General features: G+C 43.4%; 1 protein-coding gene across 1 annotated transcript in view; it reads left to right on the top strand.

Annotated features, from left to right (window-relative positions):
• mad1l1 (mitotic arrest deficient 1 like 1) overlaps positions 1 to 10,321 on the top strand; it is a 68,575-nt gene extending 58,254 nt beyond the window's left edge. Inside the window, exon 18 of the mRNA XM_085409384.1 lies at positions 9,787 to 10,321. Within this exon, the coding sequence (XP_085265510.1) occupies positions 9,787 to 9,936 (150 nt within the window). The 3' untranslated portion in view covers positions 9,937 to 10,321. The remainder of the gene's footprint in view (positions 1 to 9,786) is intronic.
• The last annotated feature ends 1,903 nt before the right edge of the window (positions 10,322 to 12,224 follow it).

Below are 12,224 nucleotides of genomic sequence, written 5' to 3'. Positions count from 1 at the left end.
CAGTGCTGTACTGTTTCGCCTCACGTTGAGGCTGGTATCTCAGTTTTCCTTTCTAGACGACCGTGAGCGTCCTCGCAGTCTTCGGACCCCAGAGGCCTCCATCAGCTTGTCCACTCTTACGTGTCTCTCACACACAGACTGCCAAAGACAAACACACAGATCTCCATGGTAACTAGTCCCAGTGTTTTCTCTTTGATCTATGCGTTTCATGTTCTCCAAGCCACGGCGTTTTTTAAAAACGCGTGCGTGCACACGTGTTTGTATGCGCGTGTCTGTGATTTGAGTCGCAGCTTGAGGATATGGTGTAGCTTTGAGACTGCAGCGCAGAGGGAAAAAAAATCTCACCAGGGATTGTCAGGCAGTTGGATGAAGTGATGGGAAGTAGTCAGAGAAAAGATGGTGCGATTAGAAAAGCCTTTGAACTGCTGTGTTGCGGTGATGCACAGATTATTTTAGAGGGAAATCAAGACTACATTTTTTTTGAAGAAGTGACCAAAGCCACATTTCTTTCAGGTGTCCTAATTACACACAACTATGATCAGGATCAGCTAAGCTGGTTTTCAGAGTTAAACTTGTTCACTACTTGTAAAGTAGTATATCCTGCTGGCATCGCTATTTAATTGAGTGGGAAGAGAGGATCAACGCAGCATAGTATCAAAATATCTTGGCCTGGCCATATTGTATTCAATGAACAAAAAAGAAACAAGACAAAACACAACATATAAACCTCCAATAAAAAATGTTAAATATTTGTAAAAATATAAAACCATAATATACATAAAATACAAAATTACTTAGAAGAAATCAATGAATACACAAACACTTCAGCCAATGCTTCCTCAGACTGGATGAGTAACGGGAACACTCACTGTCGGATCAGTGAGTACTTTCTTAAAAGTGCTTTAAAAGTTTAAACACCCACAGCTACAAACATCTGACTGGGCATAGATATCCTATGAAGGATTCTCATTGCATCATTATATGCAACATGCAGCTTCTGCGTGCTACATTATTTGTAAGATGACCACAAGGGTGCAGTATATAGCACTGTGCGATACACTTTAAATAAAGCCACTGTAACTGGAAGTGAACAAAAGCTGAATTTTCATGCAATAGTATTTGCCTGCACATAGAGCTTACATCGTTATCTGTATATGTCATCATCATCGTTCATTTGCTCAGTAATAACGTGCCCGAGGTATTTCACCTTTTTATGAACGCCAAGAGTATTTTGGGACAGTTTAAACAAAGGTTAAAATTTAGCTGTTCATCCTGCTTGATTCTACATATCAAGATTGCGCTTTTAACAGCATTGTACAGGGTGGGCCATTTATATGGATACACCGTAATTACATTGGAATGGTTGGTGATCTTAAAGTCCTGTTTGTGGCACATTAGTATATGTGAGGGGGCAAACTCCTCAAGATGGGTGGTGACCATGGTAGCCATTTAGAAGTCGGCCATCTTGGATACAACTTTTGTTTTTTCAATAGGAAGAGGGTCATGTGACACATCAAATGTGCAATACTCATCTTAGTTTCAAACGACCTGCCAGTGCCCCCCCCCCCTCCCCCCCCCACACACACACACATACTGTGTGTGTATAAAATTTGATGTAATTTCTAAACAATTAATACAATCTGCACTTCGTGATTGTTTGATTTAATATCCACTCTGGCGCTGTACAGAGACTAAATCACCATAAAAATTAAACAAAATAAAAAATACACCACCACCCAATCCTAATGACACGGTGGGAGTAAAATTACTCTTACATTAGAATTGGACTTATTACATACATGTTACAAGTGTCTTTGAAAAAACAGAAGCACACCTATGACTTGATTTAGTTTAGCTTGTCTTTTGAAGCAGAACGTCTCTAAGGCTACGTTCACACTGCAGGCGAAAGCGCATCAAATCCGATTTTTTTTGACCCTATGCGACCCATATCTGATCATGCTATGACAGTGTGAACGGCACAAATCCGATATTTTCAAATCCGGTCTGGGTCACTTTCGTATGTGGTACTGAATCAGATACATATCCAATGTTTTAGAAAGCGACTGCTGTTTGAACGGTCATGTCGCATTAAATCCGTCTTTTACGTCACCGACACAAGACAGACGCCAATTATCAGCGCCGGAGAAGACATCGCGAATGCTTCCTGGCCATCCAGTGTAGATGTCAGTGAAACTGTTGGGAAGACAACGTTGGAGAAACGTGAACATTTTATTTGTACTGTATAATCTGCAGATTCTGACAGAAATCTGCAGCTATCCTTTGAAGCACCGCTCCTCTCTAAAACAGCAATAAGGATCATTAGGCAGGGATAGCTCAGTAGGTAGAGTGGTGGCCCCATGATCAGAAGGTCAGGGGTTCGACTCCACTGAACAGCTACCCTGAGGTACCCCTGAGCAAGGTACCATCCCTACACACTGCTCCCCGGGTGCTGCATTGGTGGCTGCCCACTGCTTCACTGGGTGAATGGGTTAAATGCAGAGGAACTATTTCCCTATGGGGACTAACACATACACATTATTACACATACATTATTATTAGGTTATCTACATTATTATGTAAATAACAAAATAACTTAAAGCAAAAATTGGGAAACGTAAAGTCCGAAGTCTTTATATTAAGAGCCATCAGTCAAGCAATACTGTTTGCTCTGGGCCTAAACAGAGCGCGTTGTGTGTGACGTCTTGCTGTCACATTTTATTTGTAGTGTGAACACGCAGACAAAAAAAATCGGATTTGATCAAAAAATCTGAATTGAGCATCAAGACCTGCGGTGTGAACGTAGCCTAACAGACTTTGCGGCTCTGACTATAAACTTTTCATTCATATTTCCAAAGAATGACATTGAAACAGCAGGTCAGTATATCTGCGTTTCCTGAGCGCGCTCCATACTGCATTAAGCCTCACTTAGGCATTGTGCAGTCAGCTAGCAAATGCCATTAGTTCAGGTATCCACTCCTCTCAGCCATTAGAGATTTGTGACTCTTCACACAGAAATGAACAGTTCACTTCAGGTTGTTGTGTGAGAGGAAGCGCACTAATTAGTTTATCAAATAATACTTTTTACAACACAGTCATGCACTACCTTGCAATTTCCAGCTGTTTTGTTCAGTCTTAGAAATAATGATGCTCAAACAGGATCAGTTTGTCAAATCATTAATTATCATTTTTTTTCCTAATGTGTTTTTAACTCCAGGTCTCACACAGTGAGAGGACATTTACAGAGTTGCTCCTTCAATAAAAGTGCTCTGTTGGAAATGATTTAGCGCGGGATTAAATCTTTGTCTGTTTTTTTTTTTTTTTTTTTTTTAATGACATCAGAAACAACAGTATGCGACATTACGTGATGGCAGAGCTTCAGTTCATCCTTTGTCATTTTTTTTTTTTTTTTTTTTTTTTTTTTAATAAATAGGACAGGGGGAATGAATGAGAGAAAGAGGGGGAGAGAAAGAAAGAAAACCAAAGGGGAGAAGAGACGGTGAGAAGGGGGGGGAAGAGAGAGAAAAAAAAAAAAAAAAAAAAGAACTCCTGGGTCACCTGTATGGAGAAAAAAAAAAAAAACAAACAAAAAAAACAAACAGAGGCGACAGCAAACAACAAAGAGCAACATAATAATAGAGAAAACAAAGCACCATCACAATAAACTAGCTAGTCATAGATATCAATATTTACTAAATAATAAACGATATTGTGCAGCACGCAAGATAGACAGCGCGCAGTGTGCTTTGAGGCAGCAGCCAAGAAAGCTTTAGTCCGCGTCTGTGAATACCCATGTGTGCATACCTGTGTGGATCAGCATGCTTGCATTCCAAAGGTTTCTCCATGTAATGATCTGCTAGGGAGTGTGGGGGGGCCACAGCCCCGTCCTCCAGGGTGTGAAGCGGGTATGGAGGAGATCAAAACTCCAGACATCCAGAGGCTCTCAGAACACAAGAGACCATGGAAGACCAACAGAGGGGCAGCCGCGCCACTGTTCCAGTAAGAGCTGAGGAGAGTCCCAGATGAGGGCTCGCCCAGCAGCCGCGGAGCAGAAGTCAGGGGGAGTTGCAGTGACGCGCCCGTGAGCTCCGCCGGCCCCCAGCTGTGCCTGAGTGACCGAGCCCCAGGCCGAGAGGCCGGGGGCACCCCACCTCCAAAGGGGCCCGAGCGAGCCCCAGGCCCCAGGCCCCGACAAGCGGCCGCCAAGGAGTGAGCCGGTGTGTACCCGGACGCCCACCCCCAGACACAAAGAACCACCAACACACCGACACCTGAGGGAGTCCGCCACCGGCAGGGGAAGTGGTGGTGGGTGGAGATAGGCCTCCAAACCTTGGAGGGCCTGAGGTGTCCCCAGAGAGGTGGCGTCTGATACCCAACCTGACATATAGACACAGACATACAGGCACACACAGATACAAACATCCATTCCCACCCTCATGCTCTCATATGCACTCACTCCACACTCAACCAACGTGGAGGCAGACATAAAGAGACGCTGTACACACAATCACACTCCCCAAGCGTACTCTACAAACCGGGTCTAGGTACCCTTGCCCCTGGAGGGGGGAATTGCACCCAGACCCAGGTGGTGTTACCCTTTTCCCTGCGGTGGGGAGAGGCAGACCACCCCGACTCCGCAGCAGCAGGGAGGCCCCACACCCCAGACCGCAGTCGGATGGCCAACTCCTCCTACTAGCCCTCCCGCTCCAGCAGGCCGCAGAGAATGGGGGTGGGAGAAGACTCCAAACCTCCCTCCACCCGCTCATTGTAGTGTTGATGCATATGTGTTCTAAGGTGCAATTAAAACCCAGGAGGGCATGGAGCTACCTGCCAAGGAGCAGCAGGTAAGCGCATAGTCCCTCCTGCTAGCCCTCAATGACTAAGTGTATTTAAAATTGAGAGGTGGGCAACGACGTCAGGGGTGAGGTATACACCCTGATGGTAATTTGGACTCCGTGATTGTGCCCACCCCCAAGATCCTATATGTATGTGTAATGAGAGTGTGAATAATGTGAATGTCTAAGTTGTGGGATAAAATTGAGGCAGAGGCAGCCAGAAGGGGACAGGGGGGGTAGCCTCCTCTGCACCCTGGTGACATACCCCCACTCCAAGGCCCTGCATGTGTGGGTGGTTGTGGAGGAGCGGGAAGAGGGAGGCAGCTGGAGATGGGGAGGGAAGGAAGGGAGGGGCAGGTAACCCCTCCCTGGGGCCAGCTCCCCCGCTGACCCCAGTAGGCACTCCCACCCTCCGCGACCCGCCAGGGAAGGGGGGCCCAGGCCCATCAGACCGGGGCCCAGTGCAGTAGCGCCCCCCGGCTCCACAGAGCCCTGGACAGTCCACCCAACCCCACCACAGAGAAAACTGCACCCACCCCACCATCCACACATCTTCCAGACTACATAAGACGGTAAACGCCCAGGCTGAGATCTTCCTCCACCTCTCCTGTATCTCCCGCAAGATGTGACCATCCCCCCCACCAGTTGAAGAGCCCCCCAGGCGGCTCGACGCACCAGCGGCACCCTGCTCCAGGGCCGGGCCCCCATGCACCCACCCACCCACAACCCCGGCAACACACCAACCAGGACCCAAGCCCCCGAGGCCCGGCCCGGGCCCCAGCCCAGAGACGGAGCGCCCCCAGAACCTCACGCCCATCCCGGACCCACCCAGGGGCAGCCAGGTTGCCAGGTCAGTAACCCACATCCGTCAGCACAGACCCTCCCCTAGCCCCGCTGCACGCAGCCGCGAGGAAACAGTCACCTGAGAGCCAACAGAGCCCCCAACCGGACGTGACCGCTACCCCGGGTTGAGCCCCCCAAGGAAGATGCCTCCGGGGAACCCCCCGACGCCCTAAGCCTGTCCCTACCCCCTCACCAATCACAACAGTGAAGGCGGGACCAAACTATGACCCCCCACCCCCACTAGGTGATGGAGCTGATAAAAGGGGCCCAGAGCAATTGATCTAATGTGGTGGCAGAGGCTGTGTCAAGACTAATGTAATCTAATAGATAATTTCTATATTGGTTAGAATTAAGATTATTTTTATTTTTCCAGTTCATGAGGACTGTTTTCTTGGCTATGCATAGGGCAGTGAAGATCATATGGGCTATATTCTTTTCTGAAGTGACATTATCTAAGCTGCCCAGTAGACACACTAAGGGGGAAGTTGGAATGTTACATTTCAGACACTTTGATAAATCTTCACATATCTCGCGCCAAAACTTTTGCACTGGTGGACAGAACCAAAGAGCGTGGATGTAATTGTCTGGTGTATTGCCTTGACAGTGTGAGCAGTTGTTGGAAGATGTAAAGCCCATCTTGAACATCCGATGACCTGTATAGTGCACTCTATGTAGTATTTTGTATTGTATTAATTGCAGACTGGGATTTTTAATTAATTTAAAAGTTTTTAAGCAAATCTGAGACCAGAAGTTTTGGTCTAGGTTGACTGATAAATCTGCTTCCCACTTTGCAGTAGGAAGGGATATTGATTCATCTAATTTAGAAAGTGTTCTGTATATTTTAGATAATAATTTGGGGGATTTAAGAGTAAGAAAATGTGCCGCACTTAGTGGTGTTTGTAATTCAACTTGACTGAGGTTAAATTTCTTTTTTACTATGGATTTAATTTGTTGATATTCTAAAAACCTTGTCTTGTTGATCCCATATTGTTCAACTAGTCTGTCAAATGGAATAAATTCTGTTCCCTCTAATATATGTTCTAAGTATTTAATTCCTTTACAACTCCATTCTGGAAAATTAATCATATTATTGTTTTGTAATATGTCAGGGTTATTCCAGATAGGTGTACGTTTGCATGGGATTAATGAAGACTCCGTTATTTTTAGAAACTCCCACCATGCTGTTAGAGAAAAGCTGATGTTGATACTTTTAAAGCATTCATGTCTTTTGATGTTTGAGCTAATAAATGGTAGGTCTGAAATCTCTAGATCCTTGCATAGTGCCTGTTCAACATCTAGCCAGGGCTCAACTAAGAAGGTATGTTTTAACCATTCTGAGATGAACTGAAGCCTGTTGGCTAAGAAGTATTGGTGAAAATTAGGCAGATCTAATCCTCCTCTATCCTTGGTTCTTTGTAGCGTTTTTAAGCTAATACGCGGGGGTTTATCTTTCCAAAGGAATTTGGAAATATATGAATCCAGAGATCTGAACCAATCTTGTGATGGTTTGTTAGGGATCATCAAAAATAAGTAATTTATTTTTGGCAAGATCATCATTTTTATAGTGGCGACCCTTCCCATGAGTGATATGGGTAAAGATTTCCATCTAGTCAGATCGCCTTCTACTTTCTTTAGAAGTGGGATGTGGTTTAGTTTAGTTAAGTCTGAAAGCTTAGGAGAGACATTAATACCTAAATATTTAATATTTCCGGATTGCAGTGGGGCAGAGGAAGAATTATGGAAGGAGCAGTTAATGGGGAGAACTGTAGATTTTGGCCAGTTAATTGAATAATCTTGAAAACCAGTTTATTAAAGTAATTACCTCAGAGAGGTTGGTTTGTGTGTTTTGCAGAAAAAGCAACACATCATCCGCATAGAGACTGATTTTATGTTCTATGTTCTTACATTTTATGCCCTTAATTGTTGTAGCCTGTCTAAATGCTGCTGCTAGAGGTTCGATAAAAATTGCAAAAAGTGAAGGGGAGAGTGGGCATCCCTGTCTGGTGCCCCTCAGGAGACAGAAGCTGGAGGATGTCTGGTCATTTGTTCTGATACGAGCTGTTGGGGAATTGTATAATATTCTTATCCAGTTTATGAAAGAGTTTCCAAAACCAAATTTGTGTAAAGTTGCGAATAAAAATTTCCAATTAACTCTGTCAAATGCTTTTTCTGCATCTAGAGATAATATTATGGTTTCGATGTTTTTATCGTATGAGTAGTCTATTAAATTAAGTATTCTACGAGTGTTTGCTGAGGAGTGCCGACCTTTTATGAAACCAGTTTGGTCAGGATGAATTAAGAGGGGGGTCATTTTCTCTAATCTCTTTGAGAGAGCTTTGCAGATTATTTTAAGGTCTACATTTAAAAGAGAAATTGGACGATAGCTTGAGGGAAATAAAGGGTCTTTGCCTGGTTTTAGCAGGAGACTAATGTTGGCAGAATTCATATTTGGTGGTAGTCTGCCCTTTTCCTCGATTTCCTGCAACATGCTGTGGAATACTGGTGCCAAAATTGTCCAGAATTCTTTGTAGAATTCTGCAGGGAAGCCGTCTGGACCTGGAGCCTTATTATTGGGCATACTTATCAGGGCTTCCTGGAGTTCACTTGGCGTCAGTGGCGAATCCAGTTCCATTGCTTGACTGTCTAGTAATTTTGGAAGAGTTACGTTGTCAAGAAACAGATCAATTTCATTTTTAGATGGGTTTATTTGTGGTGAGTATAAAGTTTCATAGAAATCCCTAAAAATGTTGTTTATTCTTCCAGGGTCATATATTGTGTTCCCCGATAAATCTTTAGCAGCACATATAGTTATTTTTTCTTTATTTATTTTTAGCTGGTTAGCTAGAAATCGACCTGATTTGTTACTGTGTTCAAAATTCTGCAAGCGAAGTCTTTGTATAAGGAATTGTGTTTTTTTATTAATAGTTTCATTTAATTCTAGTTTTGTTTTGCATATTTTGTTCAATGTTTCCTGATCTTGGTGGGACGCGTAGGCTTCTTCTAGTGATTTGATGGTTTTTTCTAATTCCTGAATATTTTTGTTTTCTTCTTTCTTTTTGTGTTATGAGAAAGAAATTATTTTACCTCTCATCACAGCTTTCCCTGCTTCCCATAGAACAGAAGCAGATATTCCGGGAGTGTCATTAAAGTCTAAATATGAAGTCCATTCCTTTTTAAAGTATTTAATAAAGTCTTCATCTTTAAGTAGTGATATATTAACTCTCCAGTTTTTACTTGGCGTAGTATTATTCTTGTGCATTAGTGTTAAAGATACAGGAGCATGATCGCTGACAGCTATAGGATGAATCTCAGTGTCTGAAATATCACACAGCAGTGAGCTGCTGACCAAAAAATAATCCAGACGAGAGTAAGAGTGATGAACATGCGAGAAAAAAGTATATTCCTTACTGGTGGGGTGAAGAGAGCGCCATGCATCGCAAAGACCAAAGTCGTTCATATACTGTTTGATTATATTTGTGGACTGCCAATTACGCTGAGTTCCTGTTGTGTTGAGCCTATCCATTTCTTCATTTAGTCCAAGGTTGAGGTCACCGCCAAGAATGAGTGTGCAATCAAGGTGTTCAGAGAGTGCACTAAAAAAACCGTGTCTGTTAATACCCTTTGATTTATTCTTTTCTCGACTTCTGGACTTCTGTTTCTGATTAAATGCCATTCTTCAGTATTTTCCCTTTGCCCTTCGTTTTATGAGCCTTCTCGTGACACTTGTCAAATCAGAGATTTGTGTGTCTGACACACATTGACACGGGGCATTTCTAAGATGTCTCAATATCTTCTCTGTATGTCATGGGACTCTGCTGCTCACTGCTTTCCCCCTCCCTGCGATGCTTTAATTACTTTATCCCTTGTTTCACTCATCCCTTTCTCCTTCACTTCATCGCCCCGAGCTGCTCCTCATTCCTTTTAATTAATCCACACAGATTTAGACACCTTCACCCTGCTGTGAATGCACACACACGCACACACACTAATTCCTAGTAGAGAATAACAACTTTTAAGTGAGCTTGCTTCACTTTGAAAGTTTTTTTTTTTTGTGTGGAAACAAATGCAGTGGGTCTGATTGCTTGTTATTGTGTGTTGTGTTTTGGTTCAGGGCTCCAACGGAAGCATGCAGCTTATGGAAACAGAGTTCTCCAAAACTCTGGGAGAGATGGTGGCTCTTCATCTGCATCACCAGAAGAGCATCCCAGCGTTCCTCTCCGCCGTGACCCTCGACCTCTTCAGCCGACAGACCACAGTCTGACAGAACTGCACACCATCTCACACACTCGTGTAAAAATTCGAGATGAGCTTAACTTTTATTTTGACTTTCCCCCCCCCCATCGCCCTCTATATACTTCACTTTTCCCCTCGCCTCATACAATATTCATAAATTGTTTTGATTGTGCCGGTATGTTTCAGCAGCTCTGTTGTATGAATAGATCAGCGAGTGCTGTTTTTGTGGCGGATCAGAATCCTGCTTTGATAGAATTTCTTTCATTGAAAAGCAGCTTGGTGCGCCTATTTGTACAATGAATATTTCATCAATAAAGTCTCGAGGAAACCATTTTTTTTTCCTAGTCATCATGAAAATGATCCATAAAAATCACTTATATTTGTATTTAGAGCCTTCTTTAAAAAAATAAAAATACTGGATGTTGGAAACACACTTCCTCTAAGTTTGTTCCTTTCTCTAGGGCAGCGGTCCCCAACCCACGGGCCTCAGACCGGTACCGGTCCGTGAGAGCTGAGGCTCGGGTGTGAAATGTATGGTTTTAGCGTTATTTTGTTATCATTTTTATCGTTAACTCTGTTTTCCTGGGTCTTTTCACGTGTGTTATGAATAAATCTTCTTTTTTTTCGGTACTGGTACTAGTTTTATTTTGTTGTATTTATCCACGACACCTTAAAACCGGTCCATGGCACAAAAACGGTTGTGGACCGCTGCTCTAGGGGCCTTATACAAGAGAAAAGAAGCAGTTGTAGTTCCACTCTGTCCGAGCCAATCTGAGCCGGTGTCAAAGCAATCACTGAATCCTGCTTAGTTCAGTTTGTAATTCAGATTTGTTTTTCCCCTCACAAGATTTTTAAAGGTTGGAAGTCAGGAGGCGGTGCAGGGTAATCACACGGGGAGTATTTGTGCGTTTCCACTGTCAGCAGGATCACTAAGCTTGACTGACACTGAAACACTGAAGGAGTAACCGTGTGCAGTCATTTTAGATGTAATAGATGGAAAAATCATGGATATGGGTAATTTAAAAATTTGTGTCACCTATCAGCCTGTCACCCAGGAGAAACGGAGCAGGCGCGAATGAAAGGAACAGTGTCATACAGTATAATATTAGTTCAGGACTCTGAATTTCAATTGAGAAATTATGTATTTGCTCTCTCTTACTTGTTCCTGTGCACCAGCTTTACAGAAGAATTACAGTGTGTGGTGTGCCATGTGCAGGGAAGCTGTAATGTTTAGTGCCTGTAACACAGTCATTGTCCTTGAGTTTGATGAATTGCGATTTATCCCCTTTATGGCTTCAGTTAGCGATTGCATCTTTGTGTGTGTGAACACAACACAAGTGGAATTTCTTGGTAACAATAACGTGAAAATGGCAGAAATAAACACGCTGAAGAGGGGAAATGAGGAAGCCGTCCAATAAAACCGAGAAACAAAAGGAAGCAAACTGAGGATGAAGCCACTCATCACAGCAACGATATAAGGACTCCAGCTGGCCCAGCCATATGCCTCATGAGGCAACATATTCTGCACAGTACATGCCACATACTGTCCTTGTTTTGTTTCTGTTTTTTTACACACATTCTTTTTCACAGCGCAGCACATCTGAACACCCACCGCCCCGATGAGGTCATGTGTTTGAGGGTTTTGCGTAAGCTGTGCAGCACACGCTGCGATCTGCTGTACCTTTGTTGTTTTTGTCTTAAATTTGAAATGAAAATGTTAATAAAACACATTGGACTGTCGATCGAGTGAGATTTAATGAGTCACTGCGTTAATAAATACCCAGACCGCAGGCATTAGGAGACACTTGGATTTGGAGCTAGCACCCGAATGACTGGTGTCCGGGCTCGCACCCATGGGTCTAATTTGCCTCAGACTATGTCCAGATTGACAGATTGGCTACACAGAAGGTGTAGTGTGAGCAGCATGTCAGTGGAGCAGCAACAGCCGCTCTGCCCCTTTCCAGAGTTAGGAAGGGGGGGGATCCATCCTTGTGTTATTATAAAGCACTCTAAGTGTTTTGGTGTTTAATAAGCCTTCACACTAATGGAACTGTTACCCAAACTGCACTTCCTGGATCACATTTTTTGTCATGGATAATTGAAGAAACGTTTTTGTTTTGTGTGTGTTTTTTTTCTTTCTGAATGCTGATTACATGTAAATTAGTCTCTACTGAACAGTGTCTATAAATGTGCAAGCTCAACCAAAGAGGTAACGAGTAGTAGCCACTGAATATGTACTAGTGGACAGCTCGGGTGTATTGCTTCTTGCACGACACTGTATTAACTTAATATTTATTTTATTTATTTATATTTTGG

Source organism: Rhamphochromis longiceps, linkage group LG6 (assembly GCF_057381845.1).
Source record: "Rhamphochromis longiceps isolate RC_006_pf linkage group LG6, R_longiceps_female_GT1.1, whole genome shotgun sequence".
Lineage (NCBI taxonomy): Eukaryota > Metazoa > Chordata > Actinopteri > Cichliformes > Cichlidae > Rhamphochromis > Rhamphochromis longiceps.
The sequence above is the reverse complement of the archived record's forward strand: the minus strand, read 5'-3'. Positions and strand labels throughout refer to the sequence as shown.